Source organism: Anas acuta, chromosome 1 (genome assembly GCF_963932015.1).
Source record: "Anas acuta chromosome 1, bAnaAcu1.1, whole genome shotgun sequence".
Classification (NCBI taxonomy): Eukaryota; Metazoa; Chordata; class Aves; order Anseriformes; family Anatidae; genus Anas; species Anas acuta.
Window position 1 is genome coordinate 164,667 of NC_088979.1, and position 17,982 is coordinate 182,648.

The 17,982-nt window shown below is 60.1% G+C and overlaps 1 protein-coding gene across 5 annotated transcripts; it reads left to right on the forward strand.

Annotated features, from left to right (window-relative positions):
* Positions 1 to 124: 124 nt before the first annotated feature.
* Positions 125 to 14,437, forward strand: RRP8 (ribosomal RNA processing 8). Of its 5 annotated transcripts, none has more exons than XM_068670904.1 (16): positions 125 to 1,228; positions 1,344 to 1,473; positions 1,929 to 2,035; positions 2,173 to 2,269; positions 4,671 to 4,841; positions 7,774 to 8,082; positions 8,572 to 8,654; positions 9,105 to 9,243; positions 9,731 to 9,865; positions 9,965 to 10,088; positions 10,266 to 10,402; positions 11,808 to 11,921; positions 12,434 to 12,615; positions 12,896 to 13,121; positions 13,529 to 13,739; positions 13,934 to 14,437. In XM_068670904.1, the coding sequence occupies exons 1-16, from the start codon at positions 255 to 257 to the stop codon at positions 14,200 to 14,202; spliced, it is 3,408 nt and encodes a 1,135-aa protein (XP_068527005.1). In that variant the 5' UTR covers positions 125 to 254; the 3' UTR covers positions 14,203 to 14,437. The 5 variants fall into 5 exon arrangements, with proteins under 5 accessions (XP_068527005.1, XP_068527073.1, XP_068527141.1 ...); XM_068670972.1 differs by having other exon boundaries at positions 4,671 to 4,796; XM_068671040.1 differs by lacking the exons at positions 125 to 1,228; positions 1,344 to 1,473; positions 1,929 to 2,035; positions 2,173 to 2,269 and adding an exon at positions 2,766 to 2,967.
* The last annotated feature ends 3,545 nt before the right edge of the window (positions 14,438 to 17,982 follow it).

The following is a 17,982-nucleotide window of genomic DNA, read 5'->3' on the forward strand; positions in this document are numbered from 1 at the left end:
CGGTGGGCGGGGCTAACCGGGAGGGGGCGGGGCTAACTGGGCAGGGGCGGGGGCAACCGGGCAGGGGCGGGGTCTCGCGTGCCTGTGGGCGGGGCGAACCGTGCCGGGGCGGGGCTGCCGGGCCGCCCGTCCTCCCGGCCGCAGGGGGCGCCCTCCCGGCCGCGCTGCCGGCGCCGCTCTGGCCGCAGGCGCGGGGGGCTCCCGGCGCACGTGGGTTCGGTGCCGGGCCCCGGGGCTGCCGGCGGGCCCCGGCCATGTTCGCGGAGGAGGAGTGGGGCGAGGGGGCGGACGGCCTCGCGCCGGGCCGGGTCCCGCCGGTGAGGGGGACCGGGGGGGGCCGGGCCGAGCCGCCCCGCGCCCCGCAGGCCCCCGGCGCAGCGGAGCGGAAGCGGCGCCAGCGGCTCCTGGCCACCCTGCAGCGCCTCGAGGCGGCGGCCGGGACCCGGCCGTGCCCGCCGGCGGACGGGCAGCCTGCGCCGAAGCGGCCCCGGAGGCGGCGGCAGGCCGCGGGGTGCCGGGCCGAGGCGGAGGGGCGGCCGGCGGGCAGCGCGGAGCCGGGGGCTGGGCGGGAGGCCCCGGGCGGGGCCGGTACCGGGCCTCCCTCCGGGGCGACCGGGACGGGCGGGACTCGGGCGGCCGCCGGTACCGGGACCCAGCGCGCCCCGCGGGGATGCGGCGCTGGAGGTCGCGCGGCCGCGGAGCGGGACCGGAGCGGCGCCGAGAGCCGCCGCGCCGCGGTGCCCGCCCCCACGGTGCCCCCCGGGGTCCCGGCCGAGCCGCCCGCGGCCCGGCCCGCGCGGAGCTCGGAGGCGCAAAGGCCGGGCCCGGGGGCTTCGGCTGCGGGACCGGCACAGAGGCTGACTCGGCAGCAGTGGAAGAACAGGCAAAAGAACAAAAGGCGCCAGAATAAGCTCAAAGCGGGCGCTGGGGAGGAGAAGGAGGCAGGCGTGGAAGCAGGCACGGGAGCGGCGGCTTCGGAGCTGCCTGCCCTGGAAGCGGCCCCCGCGGGGAGGTCGGCGGCCCTGCGTGCGCGGATGGAGGAGCGGCTGCTGTCGGCGCGGTTCCGGTACATCAACCAGCAGCTCTACACCTCCAGCAGCCAGGAAGCTGTGAAGCTCTTCCAGGACGACCCCGAAGCTTTCCAAATCTACCACCGCGGCTTTGCTCAACAAGTGGCGCGCTGGCCGGAGAATCCCGTGGATCGCATTATCCGTTACTTGCGCCGGCGGTGAGTGTGGGACGAGGCGGGGGCTCTGCGGAGGGCCAGGCCCAAGGCAGTCTGTGGTCTGAGCTGAGGTGGTGGGCAGAGCAGCGTTATCAGCCTCTTCTCTGCTTCTCCTTAGGCCGGCTTCTCTGGTCGTGGCAGATTTTGGATGCGGCGACTGCAAGATTGCGAACAGTGTCAGAAACAAGGTTCATTCTTTTGACCTGGTACCTCTCAGCCCGCTTGTCACTGTGTGCGACATGGCCAAGGTAGGGGGGAGCAATGAGGGTCCATGTCGTGCAGAGTAAGCGAGCCCCACACGTGCTCAGAGCCAGGGAGGTGCAGGGGAGGAGGCCGTGTGTGAGGGGTGGCGGAGCTCTGTGGCTCTCCAGGCTTGCTGGGACAGCAGCGTGCACCCATGTGGATGTTCATGGTGGCTCGTGGCATTGGAGCTGCCTGTCAGGTTTCGGGGTGTACAGACCGAGGTGTCAGGTTGTGGGGGACAGAAGAAGGTGGTTGGGAGCACCAGTGGGAGGGATGAGAACCTCGTGTGTGAGAAGGAGCCCGTGTTTGTTCTCATACGGGGGTACCGCTGCTTGTTCCTCCCACAGAGAAGGGGCTGGGGTGAATCTGGGAGCCGTGGGAGTGCCAGACAGAGGGACAAGCTGCCTGTCCCTGTTGCCATCCTCCCTTTGGGGCTGGTCTCTGTGTTGGTGTTTCGTAGGTGCCTTTGGCAGCCGAGTCAGTGGACGTTGCGGTTTTCTGCCTAGCGCTGATGGGCACCAACCTGCAGGAGATCCTGGAAGAGGCAAATCGTGTGCTGAAACAGGGGTAGGCAGAGACCTGCGTGCAGCTGGGGCTGGGCGCGGGGGCGAGCCCCAGGGACACAGCCGGGTTACGGCGGGCAGTGAGGGGGGAGGCCGGGGGGCCTTGCAGTGCCACCCCTCACAGCGGAGCCGTTCCCGCAGCGGTACCCTGCTGGTGGCCGAGGTCGCCAGCCGCTTTGAGGACACCCGAGCCTTCATGACCGCCATGGCCCAGCTGGGATTCAAAAGCGTCTCCAAGGTGCGTCCCCGAGCACACCGGATGCCGCAGGGTGCGTGAGGCTCCCCCGGGGGAACCGGGGAGCTCGGGGCAGAGCCCGCGGGTCCTGGCAGCAGGGGCTCGGCCCGGCCTGGGGCTGGGGGCGCTGAGCCCGGGCGGTGACGGGGCTGGGGGCGTGGGGCCGGGGACACGCGGCCGCCCGTGACGCCGAGCCCCGCCGTGCCCCGCAGGACTTGTCCAGCCCCTTCTTCTTCCTGCTCGAGTTCTCCAAGACGGCCCCGCCGCGCCCCCGGCCCTGCGCGGGGCTGCGCCTGCGGCCCTGCCGCTACAAGCGGCGCTGAGGGGCGGGGGGGGGCGGGGCTCCGGGGCCGGCCCCCGGCAGCGAGCGGGGCGGGGCCGTGCCCGGTGCCTGCAGCCCGAGGGGCGGCGGGCCCCGCCCCGCGCACGCGCAGTTGCAATAAAGAGGCTGTTCCCGTACGGGCTCCCGGTGCCTGGGGGGATGCGGGCGGGGCGGGGCGGGGCGGCGCGTGCGCAGTGCGCCCGGGCCTGCGCGGCGGCGGCGGCGGCGTTTCCTGCCGGGGATGTCGGGGCCGGGCGGGCCGGGCCCGGGCCCCGGCGGGGGGAAGCTGGACATCAACCGCGCCGGCGTGGCCGAGCTCGAGGGGGCGCTCAGCGGCATCGGCCGCCGCCGCGCCCGCGGCATCGTGCGCAAGAGGGAGGTGAGCGGCCGGGCCGGGGGGCGGGGGGCGGCCCGGGGCGAGGGTCCTGGCGGGGGGCGGGAGGGGAGCGGTGCGGGGCGGGGGGGGCCGGGTCGGGGCCGGGTCGGGCCCCGCTCCCCTCGGCCTGGCCCCGGGGTCGCTGCCGGGGCTGCGGGCGGGGGAGGGCCGGGCCGGGCCCCGCCGCCCGTTTCCGCAGCCTCGCCCGGCGCGGCCTGCGGCGGGGCGAGGCCCTGGGAGCCCGTCCCGGTCGGGGCGGGTGCGGCCGGGTGCGGGCCCTGCGGAGCCGCCCGGTAGGGCCGGGGCCGGGGCCGCGAGCTCCGTGTGCCCGGGGTGGGTCCCGCGGGCCGGCGGCGGTGCTGCTGCGCCCCGGGAGGGGAAAGGGGGGGGCAGGGGGTGCGATCACCGCGGGCTGGAGGTCCTGCCGCCCCCCCATGGGCTGTGTGACTGCCGCTGGGAAATGACAGAGCCGGAGAGTCACTCACGGGGTGAGTGAGCCACCCGTGTGACGGAGCCGTGAAGCAGGTACGTGTGATCGCAGGCTGTGCCCGTCACGGTGCTTTCAGCGGAGACAGGAAAATTAATGCCCCGGAGAGCTGGCAGCATCGTAGCTGAAACATGGCATCGGTGCTGAAAGAGGCAGAGAAGTGAGGCAGGTGGAGATGGAAGGCCAGGTTCCCGGGAGAAGACTGGAAGAGCTTGACTTTTTTTGGCCTGGAAAAGAGGAGGCTGAGAGGGGCAGGGTCACCAGCTATAAATACAGCAGGAATGTAAACACCGTGGAGGCAGAAGAGCCGCGGGGCTCAGCAGCCACAGGGCTGTTGGTATGGGAACAGGTGAGGACAAATTCATAGAGAAAAGGCTTATCATCAGAGCAGTGGTTTGGGGTAAAACTGTTTATTGTGGAGAAGCAGAAGTGTTGTAATGATGCCTGACAGCTTTGAGGGGATGGGAGGGGCCTTGTCTTGGCCCAGAGGTCTGTGTTACCATCACGTTCCCACTGTTCCTGATGATTTTAGGCCCTTTGACTTTGGTTTGTGGCAGAAGCTACGTGGAAGCTGTGCAGGCTGTGGATGTGATACCTTGTAAGTCATGGTCCTCGTGCCTGTGGGGCCAGGCAGTGCCTGACCTGGTGTTTCATGGAGCGAGGGGTGCCCTGCACATGCACGTGTGTGCACGCACCTGGCAGAACGTCGGGGCTGTGTCCAGTCCTTGGAGATTGACTGTGGGGGCCAGTAAATGCACCTGGCCTTGGGACTAGTTAGCTGGAGGGTGCAGTTCCCCTTTCGGAGCTTTTGTCGTTTGCTTTTGGGTGACTTCTCCACCTGCCAGTAACAGCTCTAGTGTTACTGCTGTTCCTTGTGGGTGTGTGTGGTTGGGCATTGTCGCAGCTGCTCAGAGCTGGGGCAGTTTGTGGAAACAGGAGGAACTGCATGGGAGAAGCAGCTTGAGGCAGAAGGCACTCCTTACTGCTGCTGGGTATAGGAGTAGGGACTTGAAGTACAAAGGTAGCGCTTTATTGTGGGACCCCGAGCCTCCTTCCCCCAACACCTCAAATTATTAATGGGAGCTGTGGGTGTAAATGAAATGGAAGCTGGTTGGTCACTGCCAAGAAACAGCCCCTCAGACGAGGGTGTCGGTAAGCCTGGTCCTCCCTGGAGGCTGATCCTGTGCTCCATGTTGAGTCTTACTTCTCCCTCTCACAGGAGCTGAAGGGCTTCAACTCACTCGATGACCTTCTCCACGTCAAAGGTATCACCACCCGCATCTTGGAGCTGAACAGTCAGCGGATGACTTGCAGAAGGAGGCCAAGCAGCGAGGAGGCTGCTAGGGTGAGCCCTGGTCTGCAGGGGGACAGTAAGGCTCCTGTGCCTCAGGTAGGAAAAGAAAGTTAGGGCTCCTTTCTGTGTGACGGGGACGTAATCCTACTTCCAGGAGCAGGGGAGAAGTGTCCTGTGTTGGGCAAGGGGACAGCTGGTGCAGGAATGGGGAGGTTTGCTGGGCAGGAGACACGCCTGCTTTGGCCTTTGCAACAAGGCAGTCCAGAGGAGGCTGCACCCTTCTCAACAACCGAGCAGTCAGTCCATAATTGCCCTGTGAGGTGGCAGTTTGCTGTCCAGGTCTTCCCCAAAGCAGAGGCTATGCCCTGCTGTAGGGCGGGTGTGGTGGCCCCTGGGTGCAAGCCTTGCTGGGAGCTGCTCTGCTCGGTGCATCTGTCCCAGAGTCCCCAGAGAAGCAGTGCTCTGATCCCAGAGGACACTCATGACTTGTCTGCACACACACCTCCCACCCCCAGCTGCAGAGCAGCTATCCATCAGCAGGCCTCTGCAGCCAGTTGTTGAGTTCCAATAATTGCTCATCATCAGAGGCCAGAACTGGGTGTGGAGGGAAGTTCTTCCCCGAGGCTGGCAGCTGAGGAGGCCAGAGCCCATTCTCACCAAGGTCCCTGCCTCATCCTCATCCATGGGAGCAGTGGCCACACGCCACCTGCCTGGTGCTGGGGACTTCTTCAGGAAGTGCCTCTTCCTGCTGCTGGTCCCTGTGGGGCTGAGGAAACTCCATGGGGCTCAGGAAAGCTCTGCCTGGCCAAGCCCCTGAGCATTCTGCCGAGCCGGGGTGGGGGGCAAGGGGGTTGCTGAAAAGTATTGGGCTGCCTGGAGGCTGTCAGTGGCAGCTCGGGATGCCCAGTGCTACCCCAGCAGCATGGTCCCGGTGTCCCTTGGTAGCCATGACCCAGGCCTGAGCCCCAGGCCTGGATGCCAGAGGAGCTGATTGAGAAGCCTGGGCCCGGTGCTGCCTCCCGGAGAGGCAGATCCCAGCACCCGGCCTGGGCCACTGCCTCTGCCCCCAGCTGGCCTACAGAGGGCTTGGAGGGGTTGGTGGTGCTGTGAGGCAGCAAGCAGCCAGCCTCGGGGCTGGGCGGCCTGCCCTGGCTATCTCCTGAGAACACAGACGCGGAGGCCCTGTTCCTAAACTCAAGCAAACCCAGCCCCAGCTGCCCTGAATGTTTTAGAGCCTGGCAGGAGCCCATTAAAGCACCAAAGTTTTTCCCTCCACAGGTGTAGTTTTGTATTGTGACCAAATCATCTCCATTTCTTTTCTTCTCCTACGAGATTTTTCTCCGGCCTCTGAATCATCTGGGGGAGGGGATCAACCAATGTATTAGTTTTAAGCGTTCTGTTTTAAAATATGGATCGGGCGTTGTGGTAGTGTTGCAATCCTCCTTGCATTTCTTCCCTGTTTGGATTGTTGAGCCTGAAGGTTGTGTGGAGTGTGACCCCTCATTCCTTTTCAGCCACTGCTTTACAGGATACACAGGCCCTGGTGTTTTGCTGGTCCTGCTCTCCTTGACTTTAGATGGAGAACATTCTCTGAATGTACTGAAATGCATTTTATTTGAGTGAGCGCAGTGTACCAAGTGATGCAGATCACTGTGTGGCTGTCCTGTCCTTGCCTCCTACCCAAATGTTGATCTCAAAATGTAATTGGAAAAAAAAATCTACTTCCTTACTGTGAGCAAAACAAATTCTGATCAGTGTTTTTCCCACTTGTGGGCCTGCACTCAGCCCATCAGCAGACAGTGAATTTTCCCAGCGACACCTTCAGAGATCTGTTCGCTGGCGCTGCCTTGATCTAACCCATCTCACCAAACAGCACGTCCAAGGCTGTGGTGTGCCAGTGTTGGGATGAGAAGGCTGTGTCCCAGTCAGTGTACGAGCACGTCTCATTTATGTGATTCATGTAACTGCTTTTGTTAACCAATGTAATGCTTCAAAGAATAAAATCAACTTTATTTGAAAAGACATTTTCAAAGTCTCGTCAGCTGGTGCAAAGCGTGTCCCTGTCATCGTACCAGTGGAATCCTGCACCAGCCCCTCTATTACCAGATGTAAAACCATGTAAAGATTCAATCATCTGCCTTCTTCAGTTTTGACACAGTTTTCACACTCCTGGTCTTTGCAATTCCTCCTGTATTCCAAGATTTATTAAAAATAATTGGTGTGGGGCAGTGATCAGCTTGTACTACTCACTGGGACGCTTTGGTGCAGATTACCCTGGTCTGCTGGTTGAGAGATGTTCTCGGTGTACTGGCAACAGTTCCTCATTCTCCTGTGATGTAAGGGCATTGTTCTGCTTCTTCCAAGTAATTACTGAGTGCTTCTGCTTTTTGTGTGTGTGTGTGCAGCTAATCACAGTGCTATATTCTTTGGGGAGGAGGGGTGCAGGTGGTGCTGGGTGGGCACGCAGTGCTCGCACCCCTCCGCTGGTTTTGCTGCCACTGGGTGGGCTGGAGGGCCACTCGCCTTGCCGTGAAGGCTGCTGCTCAGCCTGTGCCACCCACACACACAGCAGCTCTGCCCCTGCTTTGCCAAGCACCGGGTTAAAGGCTGCTCCCACTGCAGCAGGGAAGGGCTCTCTGCACAGAGGAGTACTGGTGGGTTCAGTATTGTTCAGTGACCCCCTGACCCTGCAACTTTTGTGTGTGCTGCTCAGCCGTGGAGCGGCCTGATGCTGCGTAATTTGGTTGTGTGGCAGCTGTGCCCTCCTCTAGGGCTGGGAAGCATTCTGTCTCCAGGCCTGGCTTGGCAATGGCTGCCTGTCCACAGAGAGTACCTTGGCTTGGTCGTCTGCTCCCCTCTTCCCATCCTTGGCTGTGCCCAGTTCGTCGCTCCCCCCCTGGGACTGTGGAGGGAAGCCCCTGTGTGCTTTGGGCCCTTGCTGGCTGGCAGCCCCACAGCACGCCCCCAGTCTGGTGCCCCCGGGCACCTGAGGGCTGGGGCAGTGATTCTGCGTCTCCCTGTCTTGCAGGCAGCAGCCGAGGAGGAAGATGTGTCGGGCCCCTGGGAGCCAGAGCGCGCTGGGGAAGGGAGTCCGGGGTCAGGACCAGAGGCCAATGGTTCCTGCGGGCAAGAGGAGCAGGAGCCAGTCAGCTCCACGGCCTGTGGGGAGCAGGAGCAGGAGGAGGAGGAGGAGGAAGAAGAGGAAGAGGGGAGCTGCTGCAGCGAGGAAGGAGAAGATGGCAGCAATGTCTACTTCTACTACACCATTGGCGAGCGCTGGATAGACTACCTGCAGCGGACGGAGGACGGCGGCCTGCTCCGCCACGTGCGGCCCAAGGTAACGCTGCTGCAGGCACGGCCCCGCTCTGTCCCGCGTCCCAGCCTGGCTCTCCCTGTAGCTGTCAGGTGCAGCGTGGTGTGCTGAGCTCTGGGCCTGGCTGTAGGGCTTGTCTGTCAGCAGGCTGCAGTGTGTGGCGCTCTGCCTGCTCCACACTGGACTGTGCCTGGAGAAGGGCAAAGCAGGCCTGCTGTTTTTTTTCAGCCACTGCTTTTGTCCCTGTGTACCTGCTCTGCTAACTTTTCCATGCTGGGTCAGATTTTGCCCTCAGAAGGACCAAATTCTGTTTTTTCTCCAGAAATTAACTCTGCTGCCAGCTCCAGAGCTCAGTTGGCCTTCAGCTTCTGCAGGTTCCCAGCAAGAGTGTGGTCTTGGAAGACTGGCTGGGCTGGGTCTCCTACTCTGTCACTCTTGGCAGAAAATTGGTGACCCAGAACGTGCACAGAGGGCTGTGCTCCACCCTGCTTTAACTTGTCCTTCCCCTTGCAGATGAAGCGGAAGTCGGAGAATGGCCTGGACGGCAGGGCCCTCTCCCCTGGTAAAAAGCTGTGCAAGGGCTCTGAGTACAGCAGGTAAGATGAGTGCTCTCTGTGGTGAGCGGCATATTGGCTTGGGGAGTGGGAAAACCTCAGTTCAGCAGTCCCATCCCTCAGTCACCTACAAGCCCTGCTGAGGTGGTGCAGTCTCCTTTTTTGAGATCTCCTGTAGCTGTGCCTGGATGTGGTGCTGGGCAAGCGGCTCTGGGTGGCCTTGCTGGTGCAAGGTGGGAGTAGGTGCACCCGGAGGTGTCTGCAGCCTCAGCCACGCTGTGATTCCGTCATTCCATAGAGTGGGTTAGGGTAAGGGGAGTGTGTGTGTAGCCATGGTCCCTGTGGAAGGCTTGGGGAAAGGCGTTAGCCTAGGGGAGGCTCAGGGTTTGTAGTACGTGGGGACTGACATTCCGAGAACTGCTTGTACTGCGTGACCCAAAGTAGTGCTGGCATTTCTCACCTTTGCTTTCATCTCCCCTGTCTGTGGCCCAGGACCCTGGGTCCCTGCATGCCCAGTCCCACCACCACCTTTGGAGACCTGCGCAATGCGAAGGCGGGCCAGGCACGGCGCCGCTGCATCCCCTCGGTTGCTCCTCCCCCTGAGCTGCAGGACTGGCTCCGCACCTTCCAGGTAGGCACTGAGCCCTGCCGAAGGGTTCAGCGGGGGTGGCACTGTGAAGCTGCAGGGCTGAAGGGCAGCACGAGGGGGGCCGAGCCCTGCAGAGTCTGTCTTTGTGCAGCCTGCTGTAGGTGGGGGTTCTGGGTCCCATGGTGGAGTTTCAGTGAGTTTTTGCCCTTAACTAAGGGAACGCAGATGTGATGTTGGCCCACCTCCTGTTCCCACTGGGCAGTGTGTCCTTTGGGGCAGTGTTGCTTTGTCCACCATCACATACCACCCGTGTCACATTGTGTGTGACTTGGAGCTCCCAGCCCCACCTGTCTTGAGGTGTAAGTGCTGGAGCCCTGGTTGACTCCAGAGGCCTTGCTCTCCTAGGGCTCAGGTGCTCCTGTGCCACTTGGTGTCCCTGCTGGGGTTGGGGTGGGCATAGGCAGACACAGAGGAGCTTGTGAGGGCCTGCCATGTGTGCAGACAATGTGACTGATGTCCCTGTCCTCAGCGGTGGAGCGGCCCAGAGAAGCTGCTTGCTCTGGATGAGCTCATTGATCGCTGCGAGCCCTCACAAATCAAGTACATGATGCAGGTCATTGAACCGCAGTTCCAAAGAGACTTCATTTCCCTGCTGCCCAAGGAGGTGAGTTGAAGCAATTGATGGGCTCGCCCTGGTGCCTTGTGCTGGTCACCAGCCCTGGGAGCCCGCTGTGCACGTGTAACTCGGCTTCTGATCCCGCAGCTGGCACTCTATGTCCTCTCGTTCCTGGAGCCTCGGGACCTGCTCCGTGCTGCCCAGACCTGCCGCTACTGGAGAGTCTTGGCTGAAGATAACCTGCTTTGGAGAGAGAAGTGCCGTGAGGAAGGTAAACACCTGTCCTGCATGTGGCACACTGTGGCTGGAATCTGCAGCCACAGTACCCAAAGTAGGGGAGCCCACAGCTCTCACTGCTGTGTATCATCTTGGCTCCTACCAGGATGGGGACGTGGACCACCTGTGTGCCAGGAGAAAGTCTGCATCACGCTGCATTTTCTTCCCACAGGCATTGAGGAGCCCTTGAACCTACGGAAGCGGCGCCTACTGAGCCCTGGGTTCATGTACAGCCCCTGGAAATTCGCCTTTATGCGGCAGCACAAAATTGACATGAATTGGCGCAGCGGGGAACTTAAAGCCCCCAAGGTAGGTGCCTTCAGCAGTGCATGCTGAGAAGCAGACTCCAGAGCTTTGACATGTAGGAATCTGGTTAAAGAAGGAAGCAGCAGAAAAATATCCATGACCAACAGGGTGTGGTCATTAACAATTTTAAAAGCGTCTTGGGAAAACATTCAGGTGTCTGGCCTGTCTTCAGGAAACACAAGCCAGAGACATTCACCTGCAAGTATTTGAATTTAAACTTCCCTGAAGCTGTAGGTCCTGCCAGCTTCCTGCAACTCCTGTCCCTGCCTGAAGAGAGCAGATCCACAGCACAGCTTGTTTGGAGTTTTTGCATGTGCTCTGGCTGGCAGCGCAGCTGGTGTCAGGGGTTGCCACAGTGGATGGTACAGGAATGCAGCTCTGCCAGTGGAAAAAAGGTTACCCTTAACCCCAGAAAAGGAGTTTTCCACATGTTCACCCCTTCTCTGAGTGCGTGTTGCAGGGCTGTAGCTAACCTTGGCATGCAGGGAATGGTACAGCCCTCCTAAGGCTTTGCCAAGCCTTGTCCCTGGTACATTCCCTGATAGGGTGTCGCGGAGCGCTTTGATGTTGGTTTTGTCTCTCCCTGCCAAGATCCCTTCCTGCCCCTTGTCCCTATCCTGCAAATAGAGCAGAGCCCCGGCCACCCCTGCAGCCATCCTGCAGGTGATAGTCTCTGTCTTGCTTTCCATCCCCAGGCTTTCTCCAAACCCCCCGTGTCCCCTGCCCTTTCCCCACACCCCTGCAGCACCCGGTGAACAGCAGTGTTGGGCATGCTGTGGGGACTGCAGTAGTGGCAGCAACCCTGAGCCCCTGATGCCCTTGGTCACTGCGCCAGCTGTGAGCAGAGCTCCCCAGGGCCCCGCCACTGGGATGCCTCCCTGCACCATCCCCTCGCAGTGCCTTCCCTGTGCTGGGCAGCTCCAGGCTGGCCGTTGCACCAAGCCTCTCCTCACTGTGCTTGGCTAGGTCTGCCTGGCCTGGGGCCCTGCTGAGCTGCCTGTCCTCTGCCCTTGCAGGAGTCTCAGCCATCGCCTGCCTCCTCTGCCTGCTGCTGCATTGCTGCTCAGGGAGGTGGAAGTGGACGCAGAGCTGTTCGTGTTCTACCTGCCTCCCAGGGAAGGTGGAGCTGGTGGTCCTAAACGTGCTCTGTCTAATGGACACCATTTTTTGATCTAGGACAAAGCGTTGTCTCTGAGCTCAATTGCTAGTGCAGCCTTAATAGCCACAAGGGTCAGTCCATGCGTTGGAATTCTCTTGTAGCCCGTTATCCCCCAGCAGTAGCTCTCAAATGCCCCCTTTGGCTCTTTCCGTAGCTGCTACCCAGCAGAGAAGCAGCAGGGCGGTGGCTGTTGTTACAAGAACCCATCTCTGCACAATTCCCTCCTCATTGATGGTCTTCTCTGTGCAGGTGCTGAAGGGACACGATGACCATGTCATCACCTGTCTGCAGTTCTGCGGCAACCGGATAGTCAGTGGCTCCGATGATAACACGCTCAAAGTTTGGTCAGCTGTCACTGGCGAGGTGAGCTGTTGTCCCACATCCTGTCACAGGGCTGCTCTGCCGGCACAGTGGAAGTCATGCCATTCCTCTGCACTGCTGCAGAGAGGGTGGAGGTATCACAGCCATTTGGATGGGTTTATCTGGTCTCTGACAAAAGTGCAGCTGGGGGGAGGAATTGGTAGATCCCGTGACTGCATGAGCAGTGGGAAGAGCTGTCTTAAGCTAGGGGAGTCAGTGTTGGCATAGTAACAAATGAGCAAGAGCTGGCCACACGTCTTTTCACCAGTGGTCAGCAAGTGTGGACCACTCTCCTGAAGACCAGAAAGGTCGAGAAACTTGATTGGTTTCAGAACAGCAAGTGACTGTTGTGGGAGGACTCTGGTGGGGACCTGAGTTTGGAGGGAGGTGGGTCTCTGACCTGAAGTGCCTTACCAGTCTCCTGCCCTGGAGAAGTCCTGTTCTTTGCTGCCCCTTCTTGCTGTGTTGTTCAGCCTTTCCCAAAGCAATGCCTCACATCTCCTTGTTCTTTGCAGTGTGTGCAGACGCTGGTTGGCCACACAGGGGGTGTCTGGTCTTCCCAGATGAGGGACAGCATTGTCATCAGTGGCTCTACGGACCGAACGCTCAAAGTGTGGAACGCAGACACAGGCGAATGTGTGCACACGCTGTATGGGCACACGTCCACAGTGCGCTGCATGCACTTGCATGGGAACAGGTATGGGGTCAAAGGTGTTTGGGGTCTGGTCGGTGGGGTGGGTGAAGGTCAGGGAGTATTAGGGTCTGGGCCAGTCCGTGAGGTCTGACCTGGTGCAAGTGAAGGTGCAGAGGTCTTCTGGGCCTAAGCTGGTCTGCCGCCAAAGGATGCTGGGTGGGAAGAGGCCTTCCCTGGGGAGGGTAAGCTGGGGCTGCCCCTCAGAAAGCTACTATGCCCCGGCTTAGCTCAGCTGGGTGAGGTCTGGAGCTGATGCAGGCTCCAAGTGCACCCTTGCTCACAGGGTTGTGAGTGGCTCGCGGGATGCCACTCTGCGCCTCTGGGACATCGAGACTGGGCAGTGTCTGCATGTGCTGATGGGGCACGTGGCTGCCGTGCGCTGTGTGCAGTACGACGGGCACAAGGTGGTGAGCGGCGCGTACGACTACACAGTGAAAGTCTGGGACCCTGAGAGCGAGAGCTGCACTCATACGCTGCAGGGACACACAAACCGCGTCTACTCCTTGCAGGTAAGAGCCTGGTCCCTTCCCCTCGCTGCGGGGACCCGAGCCTGTCTGTTCTGGCACATAAGAGGCCGTCTCCCCTCCGCATGCATGCACTGCAGAGGCACACAGACCATGCTCTGCATAAAATGCTCTCTGCCCTTCTGCCCTGACCCCTCTCACGTGTGTGCACTGTAGGAACACACAAACCATGCTGCCTCCCTAGAGCGAGGGCGCTGCCAAGGCATGTGCACCCTGCTGGGCCATAGGGTGCTGCCTGAGCACGGTGGCCTGCCCCAGCCTCTGGTGCTGCACTGCCACGAATTGGAATTGATGATCCTTGTGGGTCCCTTCCAATTCAGGATATTCTGTGATTCTGTGAGAACAAGCCTCCCTTTCCAGGCAGGCCGTGCTGACCAGTGTCTCTCTGGCAGTTTGACGGGACGCACATCGTGAGTGGCTCTCTGGACACATCAATCCGAGTGTGGGACGTAGAGAGTGGAAACTGCCTACACACGCTCATGGGGCACCAGTCGCTCACTAGTGGAATGGAATTACGTGACAACATCCTTGTGTCTGGCAATGCTGACTCCACGGTGAAAATCTGGGACATCAAGACGGGCCAGTGCCTGCAAACACTGCAGGGTGAGTGCGGGGGGGTGGAACAACTTCCCTTGCTAGGGGAGTTGGAGCAGTGTCATGTTGTTCCTGGCCACCAGATGTGGCAGGGTCATGACAGATGCTGCCCAGGGGTGGAAGAGCCAAGCAGTGGGTGATCTGAAGAGCCTGGGACCGGAGGTGGGAGCACAGGAGGACTAACGGATACCCTCTGCCTTCAGGGCCCAGCAAGCACCAGAGCGCGGTGACCTGCCTACAGTTCAGCTCCAAGTTTGTGGTGACCAGCTCGGATGATGGTACTGTCAAGCTCTGGGACCTCAAGACGGGCGAATTCGTGCGCAACCTGGTTGCACTGGAGAGTGGGGGCAGCGGGGGTGTAGTGTGGCGCATCCGTGCCTCCAACACCAAGCTCGTGTGTGCAGTGGGCAGCCGCAACGGGACAGAGGAGACCAAGCTGCTGGTGCTGGACTTCGATGTGGACCTGAAATGAACCTGGCCAGTGCAGGCTAGGAGGGAGGATCCCGCGGGCTGGGCGTAGCAGCTGGTCTTGGTGGGGCTGGCCCCGGAGCAGGCGCTAGCTCCCCGCGGGCTGTAAATACTGTTTGCAGCTGTCTGGGCCTTATTTATATATGTGTGAACTCCCTGTGGGGAGCCTGCGCCCGGCTGGGGCACTGTACAGAGGAAGCAGCATGTTTTGTACACTAATATATCGATTTATTTCTGTACCTGGGGCCTGCTTCTCCACCCCTGCTGTTCCATGAGCCTTTCCTTCCCGGAGCTTGTCTCTTTTGGGGAAGCAACTGGTGGCTGCAGCCTCTTTGGCGGATTCTAGGCAGGAGTAGGGATGGTGTGGGCTTTTCTGTGTCTTCCCTAAGAGTCTGACCTCTGAGACCAACGCTTTCCCTGCACACATATGCTCTTGTCTGGGGGAGCATCCTCTGCATGGAGTCCTATAGCCTGTGGACTCTGGTTTCTTTATGAAGAACTGTGGCCAGCCGACCACATGCATAAGGTGCTGAGCACACCACATCGGGGAGATCTTGCAGGGCAGCACTGTGTGTAGCACTGCATGTAGTACAGCCTGCTGCCTGGCCAGCTGTGTCTCAGGAAGATGTGGCCCCAGCACTGTCTGAGAGGGAGCAGCGCTAGGAGTAGACGTTTTTCCTTCAGCACTGCTCTGGTCCAGGTGAGGGAAGCAGACAGGACACGAGTTCTGCAGTGCCATGAGCATGGGGAGCAGGGCAGCAGCAGGCTGGGCAGTGTCTGGCAGCGAATGCATCCTGAGCCCCATGCGGTGCAGATCCACCACTGAGGGGAGGGTGGTGAGGCCCGCAGCCCTGCTGGGGCTGCTGCTCTGCTGAGCCGCCAGGACTGCCCCACGGCAGGGCCTGCAGCAGGGTGCTGGGAGGCAGAGCGGGGATGCAGTGCAGGCGGCCCTCCTGCAGCACCCTGCTGGGCGTGCAGCAGTTACTGGCAACTACACTGCGTTTCCAGTGACTTCCTGGGCCCTGCAGGTGCAGCACAGCTGTGGCCAAGGCAGGCAGCCTTGCTGTGGGCTGGCCCTGCTGCAGGCAGCCCTGCACGTTGCTGGGTCCTCCACGTGGTGCATAGAGCCAGGGAGCGTCCACTCTCCTCCAGCAGGAGCTGGTGTGAGGGTCAGGGCTTGGGCTGGGGTTGTCTCTTGTGGGACACAGCTTCTGCCTCCTGCCCTCTGTAGTCCTGCTCATAGCAGCGCTGGCCCCCATTCTGCTGGAAGTCACTCGCTGCCTGGGTAGGGGTGGCAGGCAGCCAGGCCTGCTGGCAGCGGAGGAGATGGGAGAGTGTGGTGAAGCTGCCAGCAGCTCATCCCACAAGCCCTGGACCATGCTAGAGGAGGATGGTTGCTGGGCTGAGGAGCTGCTGAATGTGCATCTGGGTCTCTGAAGTCACCCCATCCTTAAGCAGACACAGAGGCAAGAAGTGCAGAGTGGATGGCTTGCTCATTCTGCTGCAAAAGGCATTATTGCTAATAAGGTGCACATCTGCCCAGCCTTGTCTTTCCCCAAATACACGTGCCGCCCACCTTCTCCAGGTAGGTACTCACTGTTACCTGTGTTGAGGCAGCCCTGTAGAGGGGTGAGGAGGCTTTGGGATTCAGCAGGAGCTGAGGTGCAGTGCTTGGACATGGCTGAGCCAGGCTCTGTGCTGCTGCTACATCTCCATCCAGAATAAAGCTTCCATAAGGAACAGACTCTGCATCTAGAAGGGGCTGTCATCAGACCAGCTGGTTTGTAGCATCCCAGCGCCTGAAGGCACAGCTCCTGCTGCTGTGCAACAGTGGAGCTTGGAGAGCAGCCATGAGACTGCATCAGGGTGCATAGGCACGGCCCCCAGGGCCTCGTGTGGCTGGTGGTGCTGGGGACTCTGCAGCACGTGGCCATGCTGTGTGCAGCACAGCGTCCCCTCTGTGCCCCTGCTGCCCTGACCACGTCTGCTGGCTCAGTGCCTGGCCACGGGTGCGCAGCAGGAGCACCAGTCCAGGCATCTTGCTGGAGGTGGTGCCAGCATGCGGGCACTGCAGGGCTGCCAGCCCTGCCTCCCGCAGGGATGGTGCAGAGCAACCAGAGGGCCCTGTGGGCTGCAGTCCCCGGTGCTGCTGATGGCAGTGACACAGCTGGGAGCAGGATGGGAGGGCGCAGGTGAAGTAGTGCAGTTGGTGGTGGCCCACAGATGGGCTGTGAAGATGCTGGTAATGTTAATACCCAGCCAAGGAAGGTTCTGGCTGTCCAGCAACACACACGGGACGCTGGCAGTGCCACAGCCTGGCACCATGGGCATTGGTAGCCCCTGCAGCAGGAGCAGGTCGGGTTGTGGTAGGGAAGGCTGGAGCCAACCTGGTGCTTCAGTGGGTGGGCTTTCACTCAGCTTTGCCTATCACAAGGTTGCACACATACGCAATATATTTTTTTTGTCCTCCGCTAAGCAAACCGAGCTGTTTGAGTGGTGGTTGGCATCTCATCAAGTGAGCTACTGCTCTCTGTTCTCCAGTTTTGGAGAACTGGATGACTTTGCAAGCTGGGGGGTGGGTGGGAAGGGGAAGCAGCCTCCTGGTGAAATCCAAAGCAAGAGGGGTGGCCAGCTACTTTAGGATATGCTGAGCCAAAAGCCCAGGAACTTGAAACATCCTGTGATCTGGAGGACAAAAAAGAAACAGCAGAAAGCCTAGCCAGGAAACCAGCAGGTCTATGCAGCAGGGTGAGATCTGGCATTGCTGGGTAAGTCACAAGTTCGCAATCACCTGGATAATTAGTCACCAGCTGTGCCGTGAGTGTCCTTATCTGCCTGTGAGTTCCTATTGCACTAAACAAAATCTTCTGCAAGACAAAAAAAGTCTCAAGCAGCTGTGTAAGCTGAAGTGCATGAAGCTGTGTCATCAGCTGCTGTACACTGCCCTCACCCAGCTTGTTACCATAAGTGGTTTGGCAGTGAGTGGCCAAACAAATCTGCCTGCTTGCCTTTAGGGTAAATTATTTCACCCAAATAATATAAATCACCAGGGCCCCTAGTCACAACTGTTCTGGATCATTTTGCCTTCTCAGACAGCTGCAAAATGTCAGCGATGAAGGAACTGAGTTCAAGAGAAGAACCTTTGAGCTCTTCCTAAACATGCTATGAAAGCCTAGTCAGAAGATCATGGCTCAACCATTGTTCTTAGTTGTTCATGGACAAAACCCATCTTTCCTGATGAGGATGTTACAGTTTGTCAGAGACTTCTGCAATGGCTCCAAATCCTTTGTGTTATGTGTGAAAGCAATTAAGAACCCTCTCTAGCAGCCCCTGGTTATCCACACGATGAGTGATCCATAGAACTGGTAAGTGATTCTCTTTGTATGGGCGCTGAGGTCTGTGCACTTCTCTCCCAACAGAGAAACATTTCCATCAACACAACAGCTCATCAACGTGGCTCTTAAAGGTGTTGCCCTGAGACAGAATTGGCACGAGATGGGTGGCACTGGGCAGAGTGAAGAGCTGTGCTGCAAGCCAGCCCCCCCTGATCGCACAGCAGTGCATCTGGGAGCGGGGGGCAGCACCGGTGGCACGCAGGGGATTGGGTCCAGTGCAGCAGAGATCATTATCAAGATCGTTATCACCACGTATTAGAACGGAGCCTGAAGCTGTCCGGCATAAAGCAGGGACCTGGGCACGGTCTGGCCCTGGCAGAGCTGCAGGCAGGGACAGCTCAGGCAACCCTGCTTGGCTTCAGCCCGAACTGCTGCCCTCTGGGAAGGTT